The following is a 15,536-nucleotide window of genomic DNA, read 5'->3' on the forward strand; positions in this document are numbered from 1 at the left end:
AGGTTTTGAAGAGTACATGTAAGTATGGGTTTTGTTCTGCCATGACCCCATGTATTTCAGATCAATTATAAGTTATTAATTGCCAGAGGCAATTCATTTTAGTTTGCCAGACAGGCAAATTAAATTCTGGCAAGGTATTGCATGATATATCCCAGGGTGTGCCATAAGCAACTTTAACTGATCAGCACTTTGAATTTGGTCTGAAACCTACTGGCAACCAGTATAGTGACTGGGTATGCTTAAAAATTGATTAAATAAATAAATAAATTCAGCAGTCTAGTTACCTCATTTTGTACCAGCTATAGTTTCTACATCATTTCCAGAGGTAGCTGTAAATAATAATTATCATTATCATAATAATAATGATTTCCTCCAGTGAGGCACTACCTTGACATGGTTGTGGGGCTTGAGTGCTCCAAGGAGGATGAGAGCTATGCCAGAGGTACAACCATACTGTACAGGTCTCATCAGAGGAGCCAGACAAAGAGTGCCTCTCTGGTAAACAATATGGTGACACGTAATTTACAGAAACCTATATCGGATTGGTCATCATCCGGGTCATCAAGGACCATGCTAAGTGTTCTAGTTACTGGACATTTGATGACGTGGGCTATAGGACTCAGGACTATTGGCTGAGCAACCAGGGCCAGCAGGACTACTGGAAGAAAAGTTGTTTATCTGTCGCAAATATGACTGAAGACTGAAAGACTGAAAACAAAGAAATAATAATCTGCTATTACAAATCAAGTCCAATAAGAAGAGGATATCTGAAAAGAATGCACCAGATTTGGAAAGAACAACATCCAGAATCAGAAATAACAGAATAGAGGCTAGCAGATCAATGTCGATTTATATTATGAAATAAAGCATTCACAGAAGTAGAATTGGAAGAACTACAAAGGTCTACCCAGGGCAAAGAAACCAAAGACTTGCCAGAAGTAGCTCAGACTGTAGAGCCAAACCAAGGGGAGTTGGCAGTAAGCTATTGAATAGTTTTCATTCCCAAACCAGGCACCCTCTCCTCTGTTTTTACCTCAGAAAAAACAAAGCCCTCTAACTAAAAAACAAGAGGAATTGAAACAAAGAATAACTGAGCATCTAGAACAGCACAAAAGAACCGAATAAGGTTGCCTGCATTGAAGCCTGTTACAAAGAAACAGCTACCACAAGTATTAAAAGATGCCAATACTGTAATATCAAATATAAGCACCAGCTCACAGCAAGAAACAAACCCTCATATATAAGCACCAGCTCACTGTTCAGCGAGTGCAGCAGTGGGCAGGAGGTCTCACCTGATGGGTAGGGAGGCAGGGAGCTATTCAGCTGCTGCTCCTGGCGCTGTCCAGTGCCCTCCTGGTAAAGTGCTGGCTGGGCTTTGGGATCATGGGGCTTGGCTGGCCCTGCTCCATGCACTTGCCAGTGACGTTAGTGCTGTGGCCACCCCGCACCCCACCACAAGGAGTTGCCACCAGGCATTCAAACCTCACTTGGCCACACACGGGAGGCACTGCAGAAACATTCGCACCTTGCTGCCTGGCGGATTGCCCTCACTGGCAGTGGTGTCTGGCACAGAGAACTCATGACCCTGGCCCCTTCCCAGCAGAATGGCAGGGTCTGGGGTGGCACTGTCCAGATAACTCCCTCCTTTGTGCAAGGTGGCTACAGTGGAGGAACTTCTTTGTGTGGAGTACGAATCCATAGAGCATGCAGAGCCTCCCAGCCAGCAGTGGGCTGAGAGTACTGAAGGTGGGGAGGCCCTCCAGGAACCTGGCAGCTAGGGAGGCCAGGTGAAGAAGATGATGAAGGTCAGCTGGGGGCAGCAGCAGGGGGGCGGCAGTGGAGAGGCAATGACGGTGGAATGCAGCAGCGTCTTTATCTCAGCCATGCTGTGCAGGGTGGCCAAAAGGGCAGAGATGGGGAGAGGGAGATAGGTGGTTGGGGGAGTTGAGGCAGAGGCAGTTCAGGCAGGACAGGAGAAGCATGAGGTCCTCACCTAATGACCACGTGGTCCTTGCCTAACAACCGCAACTGGGATTGCCATTCCTAAGTGCCATGGTCACATGAGATTTCACTTAACAGCTGCTTCACTTAGTGACGGAAATTCCGGTCCCAATTAGAATAGTAACCAGAGGACTGCTTCTATATCTGGCTGAGTAGGAGATACAATAATGGACCTGACCCAGTGTCTAGAAGCTGTTAGGGTCTGGATGGGAAAAAGACTCAGAGTGCACCTTAGAAAGATGGAGTGATTGTGGGTTTGAAGGCCAACTGTGGGTTGGAAGGCAGATATTCCATCTTTAGCTGTGGGAGAGTCATATTCCCCTGAACAGAGCTGGCTTTGGGTTGTCCTGGACTCATGGCTACTGTTTGAAAAGCTGATCAAGGTCATAGCCAGGAAGGCCTTTACACAATTATATCTTGTTCACCAATTGTAGCATTCCTGGATCAGGATGTGTTGTGCACACTTGCTCATGCCCTTGTTACTTCAAGGCTGGACTATTGAAGTTCGCTCCAAATAGAGTGGCCTTTGAAGACGCATTTCCTACATTCACTACACAAAGTAAAAACAAGCTTAGCTGAAAACTTCCTCATTCATATATTGATGCAGTGTACAACTATAACAAATTAAGAGAAAAGGCAATCCAATATAATTCTATCTCCAAGAATTAAAATACTGTTAAGACATTAAATGCAACAATATTAAAAGAAAAACGTCATGTTTCTGGTAGTGAAAGAAAGACCATTTTCTTTGGATGATGAAACAAGGATAAATGACCAAAGGGGAAAAAAAATCCAGTTAACTCCATTCATGCAAGTAGCTTTTCTTTCTTCAAAGCAATACTGTAGTTTGAAGTATTTTCCATATACTTCAGACTGAACTTGTGAAATGACAGAATAGCATAGCATACTTATATAATTGGAAATATAGAAAGAGACTCTATTATCAGTAATAATAATAATAATTTATTTAAATTTATTGGCCACCCAACTTCAATGGACTCTGCCTCGTCAGAATGCTGCCTCATCAGAAAAGAAAGGTCAATATACTATTTCACATATATCATTAAACCCTATTATAAGCTTTATCTTTTGTAACTGATTAATAAATTAGCCTAATTTTCATTAAACCCATCTTTTGTATAAATATATCAGTTTGTTACAGCAGGGAGAAGAACTATGTGGTATGAAACACAGTGATGGGTTTCCTTGTATTAAAGTTGATACTATAAATGACAACATTCAGACTGATGAAAAATATATCTGTCTGGACAGATGGAGAAACTATTAATCCTACTAATGAAAAAATAGATTACCAGAAAAATACATGCATTGTTCAACTGTATACATATAACCATATACTGGCACAAAGACATAGACAATGAGCAGGCTCTGAAAGAATGTTTACAACTGAAAAGTGTTATTTATTTAAAATAAAATTTAGTACACTCAAAAAGGAATTGCACATGTAAGTGATTCAGACTGTACAATTCTTTTAGAACAATATACTTTAAATGCAGCCCAAAACTCAGATAAAAATACCTCAAAAGCTGTTGGAATCTGTCATGAACAAACAGCTCAAGTTAGCATGGAAATATCTTCAACTTGTGCATTTTCTCAGGATATTAATAGAGGTGAAATTTCTGAAAGCTCTGACATTCACAGCTCCAATGAAAAGTCACGGTAAGACTTTGCACTCCTGTTATGCATGAGGATATAATGCTAGATCCAAGAGGAGAAGAAAATGTGAGAACATGTTGCTTTTAGAGGACAGAAAATGATAGTAAGACGGAGAATAATATCGTTCTGATTTTACCTGTGCTAGACAAGAACAACTCAAGGTAATCCATTTGTCTATACACACACATGCGCGCGCGCACACACACGTGTGCACAAAGTGTGCGTCCTGAAGTTATACAAAGGGGCTTTATTTATTTACTGTTTTGTTACTTGATCTTTTCTGTTCTTTCTGGATTTGCTGTAAACCACCTTGAGAATTTTTTAATTGAGGGCAATATGGATATATTTGAAGTAAATACATAAATTAAAATAGACACCTGATTTAACTGCAAAACAGTCTTCTTCAGAAAACGGACATTCCACCAGTTACCTGGTTAAAAGGTTAAGAATGCAGGAGAAAAGGAAGTAAATCCAGTTTCTACCTTTTCCCAATTCTCATCTCTGAATAGCTGCTAGTTACAGTCATTACTTGTTTAAGATTTGTCTATTTGAGGGTTCTTACTAATGAAACAGAGAGAAAAAATTGTACACATGGCAACTTCCATATTTATAGTTCTTTATTTAGCTAGAGATGAATGCTGAAGACTGCTTCCACTTAAGTTTGATTTTCAGAGATGGTCTTGTATGATCATATATGTAGAATTAGTTATTATGCTAAGTGAAATTCACAGCTAGTTTACTGATTTTTTTCATAAGATCTTTGTGATAAAATAATGTACCAGTAAAATTTATGAGTCTTTATATACTTTTTTTATTATTATTTGAGTCAGTCTTGACTATCGGCGACTGCCTGGACAAGTTCCTGCAGTTTTCTTGGCAAGATTTCAGAAGTGGTTTACCATTGCCTGCTTCCTAGGGCTGAGAGAGAGTACTGCCCAAGATCACCCAGTTGGCTTTTTACCTAAGGCGGGACTAGGACTCACAATCTTCTGGTTTCTAGCTTGATGCCTTAACCACTACACCAAACTGGCTGTCTCTTTATATACTTACTAGGGTTTTTTTTTTTCTGTTTTCTCTTTTAGAGATGGTTGCAATAAAAGAAGTATTAACCCCATAAAGTTATTATTGCCCCAGTATTTGTTTTCATAAATTCCAGTAGGGTACTGAATATTTCAAATCTATTTTTTCCTTTCAGGGGAGGCAAAGAAAAGTTAATTACTTTTTACAGAAGTATTTTCTAATATTTAAACTTAGGATTTGTAAATATTTTAGAAATATGCTAATTATTTTCATGTTGATATGTATAGTAGTTCTATAGATATTGTTTCTTTCTTTTGAGAAAAGCATAATAATTCTATCACTTTTTAATTTAATAAACACTGAAAACAGAGAATCTGGGAAGATGTCACAATAAGGCAAAAGAAGAAGAAAATTCAAATAATACATCAAATGTACCTTTCCTGTCAGTTAAATTAAAAACTTTTCAAACTGAATATAATGGGAATTGTCAAAATGACCATCTGGGTTCCAGCAGTAATGTGAAGGAAGTTTCTTCGAGTCATACAAAGTTCAGTCAAACTGAAGAACGACAAATACCACAAATCCTAGGTAAGCAGTTAATAAATACATGAGGGCTGACAAACTGAAGTTCAAGCTAGATAAAACATGGCTATTATTAATCTAGCTTGATTAATTTATCTAGCTTGAACTTCCACTTATTAATGATCCCCAGTTCACAAAAATACATTCTGCTTTCCTGGAGGACATTGTATTTTGTCAGAGGTCTAAATTCATAGCTTGAGGATCATCCTTGAAGCAGTCATTTACAGTAAAGACCCAGATGATTTCTGTGAGATGGAGCATCTTTTATCAACTTAAGCTGGAGCTCCAGCTGTGGTTCTTGGAGACTTGACTGTAATAATCTATGTTCATATACTTACCATCAGGATTACTGTAATGCACTGTACATCAGGTTGCCACTAAAGACATATTGGAAACTAAAGCTGATGCAAAATAATGCATCAAGAATTGTGAAGAGTTGGTTTAAACATATTCAGCACTCTTCCCCTGCTTGGACTGGTTCCCACTTCATTTCTGAGCCCAACTGAAAGTGCTAGTTTTGACCTATAAAAGTCTTCATGGTTTATCACTTTGATAATTGATGGAACAACACTTCTGAGTTTTATGCCCAGCCATGACCTATGGTCATTTTAGAGTCCATCTCCACGATACATCCTTATTTTACTGTGAAAGGTGAAAGATAGTTACTAGACCAGAGGGCTTTTTAAATGTGATGCTTTTTCAATAGAAAGTTGCCTGGTACCCACCATTTTGTTAACAGAAAGACTTTTCTGTTCTCCACACATTTTAATTCATTAGTAAAATGTGTGTAAGTTTATAACATTAATCTAATTTTTGTTGATAGCTGTTGGATTGTAGCTGGTTTTTAGTTCTTTTTTAAAAACAATTTTATGAAGCTGATGTGATATTTTCAACACTTTATTATTATATGTTGGTCTTCGTGTTGTACAGTGGAACCTCAGTTTACGAACTTAATTCGTTCCGTGACTCTGGCCGCAACCCGAATTGGTCGCAACCCAAAGGAAATTTCCCCATAAGGTTCAATGTAATTACCGTTAATCCGTTCTGGCGTGGAGGACAGGGAGGTGGCTATTGCTTGGAGGGAGAGTCCCCCTCCCTACAACCATGTGTCAGGGGTGGAAAATGGCCGCAGACCACGTGTCAGGGGCGGAAAAATGGCCACGGACCACGTGTCGGGCAGAAAAATGGCCGCGGACCACGTGTCAGGCGGAAAAATGGCCGCGGACCACGTGTCAGGGACGGAAAATGGCCACGGACCACGTGTCAGGGGCAGAAAAATGGCTGCGGACCACGTGTCAGGGGCAGAAAAATGGCTGCGGACCACGTGTCTGGGGCGGAAAAATGGCCGCGGACCACATGTCAGGGGCGGAAAATGGCCGCGGACCACGTGTCAGGGGCGGAAAAATGGCCGTGGACTGTGTCACGGCAGGGAAAATGGCCGCGTATCCTGCTCGTACCCCGAGGCGGAGTTCGCAAACCGAGGTAAATTTTTGCGGCCAGAGCTGGTCATAACCTGAAAAGTTAGTTAACAGAGGAGTTCGTAACCCAAGGTACCACTGTATTTTAAATATTTATATTTGACTATTTAATTTGAATGGATGTTATTTAAATAGTATTTGAATGGATGTTATTTGCTTTTATAGCTGCCATATAAATGTAAATAACAAATAATGGCCATTCAAATGCAAAATCAGGAAAATAGTACTATGCTTGAACTTTGATAAACAGCAGGATCATAGCAGGAACATAATTACAGAGCAAGCTTTCAAACTCAGGTTCTCATCCCTTCATCACATATTTTTTATTTTATATAAACTGTTTTATGTTTATGTCACATATACAAATATGGAATCTCATTGAACTTTGTTTTTTATGTATAATTACAGATGTGATTTGTAGAAGTCTTTATTATTCTTATCTTAAATTTGTAGAATAACATTACTTGTAGTTGCATAAAACTCTATGCAACGTTATTTTTTATATAATAGTAAGCCTTTCTGAGTTCAATGGGATGCACACTCAGGTTAGAGTTGCGTGCAGGATTGCAGTTTCTTTCAACCATAGTATTGAAGGGGGCCTTTAGACTCCTTAATCTAAATTAAAGCATTCCAGATTGATGCTGCATAGCTTCTAGTTGAACAAATCCAATAAAGAGGAGCCCATCACCACTCTAGGTCACTGTCAAACTGTTTTTACTGATAGGAAGTTTTTTCTAATATTCAACTGGAAAATGCTTCCCTGAAACTTAAATCCATTCATTTGTGTTATGGACTCTGGAATGAAAGAGCAGGGATGTTAGTTTTCTTCGATGTCATGTTATTTCAGTGTGTGAAGAATACTATTACACATTCCTCAGTCAGCTTTTCCCTCTTCAGAACATATCCAATTTACTGAAAAATATCAGGATAAATTGGTAGAAAGCAGCATCCTGAGAAGTTAGAGGAAACGGCAGGCAATAACTTCATCAGTTTGTATTCTGGTAGATAGATGAATGGGTCATAGGCACCAAAAGACATTTTGTGAATGGGCAAGGTCCCTCCATGGCCACCATTTCTCAGAGTCATATAAGATCTCCCACAATTTTAAACATGCCTACCAGTTCAAAAAGATTGAGGACCTCTCATGCAGTACATCTATGAAAATACTTTCCATAGCTCCTAGTAACTGTTTAATATTTCTGTTATTCCTTCAGATTCTTCACAATCTAGGAAAAAGTCAAAAACAACTTGTAGTCAGCTGCAAAGAACTACAGCACCTAGAACAAACAAGAGAAATGCTAAAGGAGAAACTCATTTGCATTTAGCTTGTAAAAAAGGAAAATTATCTTTAGTGAAATCTTTGATAGCATCTGGGGCATGTGTAAATCAAAAAGATAATGCAGGTCTGGCATTTTAACTCACAGTTTGAACTTTTTCTATTGTATTGTACCCCATAAATGATTTAACTTATTTCTAACTGCAGCTGCTTTTCCTTGCTGCTATCTACTTAATTTAACAATGTCTAACAAAAGGATTAGTTAATTTGGGGCTCTGTTGTTATACTTATTTGATCAATATATTTGGATGTACAGGTAGTCCTCATTTAACTACTGCCCTGTTTAGTGACCATTCGAAGTTATAACAGCACTGAAAAAGTGACTTTTTTTTGGTATATAATTTTTATTCAGCCTTTTGATTACAATAGTAAAAACTAATGCAAACTAAACTTAAAGAAAAAAAGAATGGTAAAAAATAAAAAGTGCAAAAAAAAAAGAGAAAGAGAAAAGAGAAAAGAATATGATAAAGAAATATATGAAGAAGTGACTTACAACCTTCATTACAACAAGTATAGACAAATTTAGTAACTCTTTATCCCCTATAAGATTAGAAACAGATATCTTTTCATCCCACATCCCATCCCTTATCTATAAGCAAATCCACAGAACATCAACTTTTCAATCCTGGTGTCAGCAAAAAGTTCATAAAGGGTTGCCAGAACTTTACAAATAAATGTCTTATTTTAACCTTGATCAAATATTAACCTTGACCAACTTTATATTCCTTCCTTTTACTTCTAACAGTCTTAATCTTTAGTTCATTCAAATATTGTCGTAGGATTTGATTTCTCTTCAATTCAATCGCACAGACTTCTTCAAAGATTTAACAAGCCTCTTGTAGATCTAATAAGAAAACATTTTCCAGGTCATTCTCTTGGTTTGTCATTTATATTACCTCTTTAATTTTAAAACTTCAGCCAGTTTCTTTTGTCTATCCAATAAAGCGTCCTTTTCCAAATCATTCTCTTGGCCTGTCATTTAAAGTTTCACTTTTGGTACTTTTTCTGTATTGTCAGATAAAATTTGCTCCACGTCTGTCATTCCCTCACTGACATCTTTTGGACATAATCTATCCATAGAATCAGACATCATTACTGACACTACTGATACTGTAGTTACTAATTTTGGCTCCATTCTTCAGAGATCTCCTATATTTCCAATGTTATGACATTTTGTAAGTCCCAGTTAACTGACACCAAAAGTTGTTTTGTATTTTTTTTTTCTACTTAGAATCTTTAGTCCCCTCTAGTGTCCAGTTTCTAAAATCATAAAGTTGCTTATTTTTGTTATGAACCAAGATATCCAAAATAACACTGGTTCCCATGAGAAGCTGTTTTTTTTATAGTTAATTCCAACATCTTATAGTAAAAGTCAATATTCCAAATTTAACTGGACCCTTAATCCAATTGTAACTTTCTTAGATCAAAACCTTATTTAGCCTTTTGCTGTTTATTTCAAATTCTTTAAGTTCTTAAGCTTGTAATTAATTTTTCTTTTGTTCAGAACTGAAACTAAACTCACTCGGCGACTTTTCAAATTTGTTTTCCGAAGGTCTCTAATAGCTTTAAGATGGTTAATAGGCAATTTCCGAAAGTGATTAGAAAGTGAGGCTTGTGAATTTAGTGTCCTTTAAAAGACTCTGCCTTGGTCTTGCAAGATGGCTAATCCCTTCATTTCCTGGCACTCAGACCCATGGAAGACCTCTGTCCTATGGTCTCCTCACAAGGAGCAGCTGTCTGGAGGACACATAGGCGATCTTCCATCCTCTCCTTATCCGGAGAGGTTCTGAAGAAGCAGTCTACTCACTGGTTCTTTGGTCTTTGCCACAGTCGTCAGCTGTACTTTTGCAGAGACATCTTCAGTTCGCCATGCCTCCTCCAGAAATCCTGAAAAAGTGACTTTATGACCAGTCCTTGAACTTACAGCTGTTGCAGCATCCCCACAGTCACATGATTGCCATTTGTGAGTTTCACAGCTGGCTTCCAACAAGCAAAATCAATGAAGAAACCAGCAGTGAAATCACAAGTTGTGGTTACATGGTGTCTCACCTAATGACCGTGTTGCTTAGTGATGGAGTTGGTGGTTCCAACTGTAGTCATTAAGTGAGGACTACCTATATACCTCTTATTTGTGAGCTGTCTAGAGTCACTTATATAGTGAGATAGGCATCATATAAATTTGATTTATATATAAATAAATAAATTCACTGTGCATATATGCAAAATGGCTAATATCCATATAGTTACTTTGGGTGGGATTGTTTTTTCTTAAGAACAGACTACAAATTGCGTTCAAAATTTCTTCCTGTTACAGATCACATAATCTCAGAACAAGTTATGCAGTTCTTTGAGTTCAAGCTAATACTGTATATGATACAATTTTTAAAATATTATCTATGTGATGGCTACATGTATGTGTGAGAAAAAGATGTGACTGAAACATAAATTCAGTGTCATGCCTGAATTTGATTTACTAGGTTGGACACCAATTCATGAAGCTTCTAACAGAGGGTTTACTGAGATTATTGCAGAACTACTAAAAGCCGGCGCTGATGTGAACAGTAAAAGCCTGGATGGTGTTTTGCCCATTCATGATGCTGTTTCAAGCAATCATTTTGAGGTAATATGGTGTTAACCAGGCTTTGTCTTGTGCAGGATTTGCTATCTAGTTTCAGACCCTGGTTTTATTCCCATTTTAAGAAGGACTTTGAATTAACAAACGTAGTGGAAGAAATATGTAGCAGATGGTATGCATAAATTATTCATAACCAAATAAGCAAGATGCTGCTTTCTAAAGCCTGGGAAAGTTGGCTTTTTGGGTAGCCCTTAGTAGAGTAAAAAAGTAAGGTACTCTGAGACACTTAATTTTGAGATTTGGATTCATTTACTTCTACAATATTAGTTCTATCTTTCATTCCAATTTATCTGTTACCTTTAATATTCTTCCTCAGTTTCCTCAGTGTTGTCATTACAAAATCTGTTTTATTTTGTTTTGTTTTAACTAAACACATTTTTCAGTCCACAACATTCATGCATAAATACATTGACTGGATTCACACAATGTGAAAGCAAAACTCAAACAATGTATGAAACCAGCACAGTGTTTTGTGAACCATGATTTATGGCATTGTGTGTGGGTATGAACCAATTTTTGGTTTATTCAATAATAGTGAACAATCTACCACTTTGCACAAAGTATGAACCTAAAGATTGAATGTTGGCTTCTCTATTTAGATTACATGCTTATCAATGGTTAACTTAACTGTAGTTTACTCAACCTAATTATCTGAGTTCACAGAATATATTAAATAATAAATGTGGACTAAATAGACACAACGTATTAGGCTAATGTATTCTTGCTGGTTTATAGTTCAGTGTGTCATGAGAACATAGTCAAAGTCTAGTGTGGTATAAATGCATAATTACGTGTAAAGATAGTAATGTACTCTATGTCCTTAGCAGTTTCTCAGCCAACTAGGTCACAGAGGAAATTGTTAAGAAATGTGTTGCAGGCAGTACAACTGCTGTTGCTCCATGGCGCAAACCCCAATGAAAGAAACAACAATGGGGAAAATGCCCTGGATGAAGCTACTTGTGACCAAATTAAAGAGCTTCTTAAATCTTATGGTGCTACTGAAGTCAAAAAGACTGTTTTGATGAGTCAAGATGCTGGTATGTTGATGTCTTCATACAAATTGCAAACTGTTATGTCCTTTACAATACTCTAAAGATGATTTTTTAAAAGTTGTTTGTTTTCCAGAGCGCCAGATTTATTTTAATTAACTACTTATTGAATCCCTTTGAAATAAAGGAAGTAAGCTTTATCACACAATCTGCTACTGTACATGTACACTATGTACTGTATTGTACATACCTATCATACAGTCTAAGCTACAAACCAGTGCTAATAAATACAAACAGCAGAAAGTGGAGGCTGCTGTGCAACTTTGGGCAAATAACTGCTTTTTTCCTTCTGCCCTGCCTCCCCATCGGGTGATACATGCATTCCAGCATATTTCTTTTGTGCCTGATTTTTTATTGGAGAGATTGTCTGTCTCCCATGTCCTTGCCTCTTAGTTTATATTTCATACTCACTAAACCTGCTGTAATGAGCTCTTGAAAATGTTTGCAATATGCAGTTGGTGAGGACTAATCAAAGGACAAGCAGGTTGGGTCTGTAGTGTGTTGGAAATGGCTTGCCAGTTGAATGGGATGTGGTATGGTAGCATATAATATATTTTTATGTTCATTTGGTTAGCAAAAAGTTATATTTAGCGAGAAGACCAATTGTTAAGTTTCCAGTACATACTCACATGTTGAATATTTTCCCAGCTACCTTATTCTACCAACAACAACTTTTAATTTTCCTAGAAGCTCAGATGCTTAATCTGGTTTGTCTTCTTTCATACTTTATGGTTCTGTGTAGTCTTTATGGCACAAGATGAGCCCTCTGGTATCTCTTGAATTCTCACATCAGAAAAATAATAATCTATGGTATAAAGCTGGAATTGACTGAAAGCCCAAATATATTGATTTGCCTTAAATAATTTCTGTATCTTTTGTATTGTAATTATGGTTTCTTAATTTAGAAAAAAGAGAGCTATGCACATCTAGGCTTAGGAGAAAACCTAGTTGTTATGGTTGCCGTGAAAAGGAGATCCTGGTTTTACAGCCTAGTTTAGCTGGACAGAAATATAGCACAGTAAGTAAAATAGCTGAGTAGTTCATAGTGCAGTAGAATCATGTTCTCTGATTTATACTAGTGGACGTGAATTAAGCACAAAGATTGTGTGATGTTATGTTTCTATGATGCCTTTCAACTCCCCCCCCCCAAGAAGCTCACGAAGGTTAATTGTATTACAAAAAAGCAAAGCAAAATTTTGTGCTTTTTCCTCCCTAATATTAAAAGAGAGCAGGAGTAGAGCTGCCATTTCCCAAGAGAGTTGCAGTCCCTTAAACAGCTGCTAAAGATAACTGTTATTGCAAAGCAACTCATTATAAGAGCAGGAGAAGCTTGTTAGATCCCAGTGATAGAGGCAGAAATAGGAACACATATTTATCTAAGCAAGTCTTCAGATACAACAGCAATCCCATGAGATCTAAAGCTAAAAATTAAGTTTAGTAGTTTAATTTAGTCTTTATTATAGTCACTGAGCAGAATTCTGCAGATTAACAAAGTAATTAAATAGTTTCTGTTCCAAGTAAAATAAAATACAAACACAAAATTGTAACTAGATCACTGAGGTGATCAAGGTGCATCAAATTTTACAAACAACATAAAGTTTTGCCATATTTGAAGGAACAGAATCATATAGGTTTGACAGGAGTAGTTGTACATAAAAGAAATCAGGTTGTCTGGGTACTTCATCAAATAAGTTATGAAACAGGTCTTTTTGTTCTTATAGAAAGACAGTATAATAGAACATGGGCTAGTTTCAATGGGTCTTTCTCACAAGGGCATAGTTGTAGCTTGTATGGAACTTGTTTATATTTACTCTTGAGAACAGCTGTTGGAAGGGTATTAAAATGTTACTGTTCTTCAGAGTTTGGGGACTGTTATTTGGTTTAAATATTTTCCTGGCATGAGAAAAGGGGCTTGACTACTCAGAAACACATTCCTAGATAAGACAGATTGGTCCAATTGGCTTTCCAAGGCTCAAGTGCATTGCCTGAATACAGTAAGTACTCAGTCATCAAAACAACCTCTCTTTAGAACCCATTCTGTTGTATCGTATTACTTTTTGTTTGCAAGGATTATCTTTCCATGTTGATTCATAATTTGTAAGTCTGCTACTATCCCCATATCCTTACAGGTCACCTGTATTCAGCTGGCTATAATTAAACTATAGAAAATCATAAAGATTGCTCACAACAGTTCAAATTTCTCCCTGAAATTTCCCAGGGACTGACTCTTTATAAGGGCTCCAAGTTGCAGATGGGAACAGTTCAACATATGAAAATGCTCTTCTAGATGTTATTTTACATTTATTTTGAGCACTACATGAAACATTAAATTAAGAGTTGCTGTTCTGCTTCTCTTTGTATTTGTGGAAACAAATACTCAAAAGAAATACACTTTATGATTATAGTGCTGCATTCACTAATCCTTCCATAAATATAGGTAAAACAGTATTGTTCTTTTGATCACATTTCCTGTCTTCATTGAACTATTATAATCAGAATTTCTGTATGTTGAGTTTGCTCAGATTTCTTAAGGAGTTGCAGACAGGTGCTTTATTCATGTCCCTGAGGACTTTCTTGCCTTCAAATCAGAAGTGTGTGTGTGTGTATTCTTTTTTAAATTCAATTGCAAACTGTCTTCCTTTAATAAAGTTAACAATGGCTTGCATTTGACAGCACGAATCAATCAATAGAGCATTGCAGGACATAGAAGATAAGCAGGATAGACTTTTGCTATTTGAATTGAAATGCCAAAGAGATGCAGGTATGGATGAATCATGGTTAACTCATGTACGATTTGTCATGTATAAGAACTGATGATAGACCTCACATTATAGAGACTAATGTGGCAAATAATGTCAATGGTGGGGAACATTGGCAGGGTGTTGGAAGAAAAGGTGTGGTGTGGGGAAGCAGTGTGCCACATGACCAATCCAGCATCCTCTATATTTCCCTCTGCGGCAGATGATGGTGTGCTATTTGTTGACAATGGAGGCTATGTTTTTTCCTATTATTCTTCTGTATTGTCAGAAAGCTCTGTTCCTCTGAGCTTTCCAAGAACACAGGAACAAGATGCTCAGCACATGCTGCAAGACAATGCTTGGACATCAAAAGCAGATCAAACTCATATATTACAGAGCAACTGAATCAGAGACAACTTCCATATAAGACAGGAATATACCCCATCTAGTTTCAGAATTTTGCTACTGTTCATCAGGAGTTCTTCAAACATGAACTGGAGGATCATCTTAAAACTTGATGCCATCCAAAATAAAGGACAATACCATCTCACTACAATGCTCAAAGCACTCTCAAACAATTTCTACTTTAGCAATAGCCACTGTTGTCTATAGAAGCCCACAATGACATTAAAATGATAATTCATGCTTCAGGATGTCATCACATAAAAGATACAACTTTGTACTAGCATATTAACACATAGTTGTCCTTTGTTCCCCTGTGGACAAGAAGGCAAATAAGGAAACATGCATGATGATATTATCATGCAAATATCATGACTTAATTACTTGTATCAAACATCGGGACACACGTATGTAATGGTTGCATTTGCATGATTGGCATCACTCTGTATCTGTCATCAGTTTGCTGCAGATGCCACTTCTCAAAACTCTTCCTTCCAAATTTTGAATCAGCTCAGATGTGAGAGGCACTAGCACATAATAAGGTCAAGCTAAGTTTAGATTTAGTTAACTAGGAAACTGGCAATGTTCATATGAATGAATATTGATTCAAAAGCAAAA

General features: G+C 37.3%; 1 protein-coding gene across 1 annotated transcript in view; it reads left to right on the top strand.

Annotated features, from left to right (window-relative positions):
• The window catches only part of ANKRD31 (ankyrin repeat domain 31), a 79,817-nt gene that overhangs the window by 33,354 nt on the left and 30,927 nt on the right, over window positions 1-15,536 (top strand). Inside the window, exons 9-14 of the mRNA XM_088130366.1 lie at window positions 5,068-5,286; window positions 7,973-8,161; window positions 10,572-10,714; window positions 11,607-11,766; window positions 12,684-12,796; window positions 14,452-14,539. Of these exons, the coding sequence (XP_087986492.1) occupies window positions 5,068-5,286; window positions 7,973-8,161; window positions 10,572-10,714; window positions 11,607-11,766; window positions 12,684-12,796; window positions 14,452-14,539 (912 nt within the window). The remainder of the gene's footprint in view (window positions 1-5,067; window positions 5,287-7,972; window positions 8,162-10,571; window positions 10,715-11,606; window positions 11,767-12,683; window positions 12,797-14,451; window positions 14,540-15,536) is intronic.

Source organism: Python bivittatus, unplaced genomic scaffold, assembly GCF_059951505.1.
Source record: "Python bivittatus isolate LINGU-HERP-01145 unplaced genomic scaffold, Pbiv_v1 ctg000850_np1212, whole genome shotgun sequence".
Classification (NCBI taxonomy): domain Eukaryota; kingdom Metazoa; phylum Chordata; class Lepidosauria; order Squamata; family Pythonidae; genus Python; species Python bivittatus.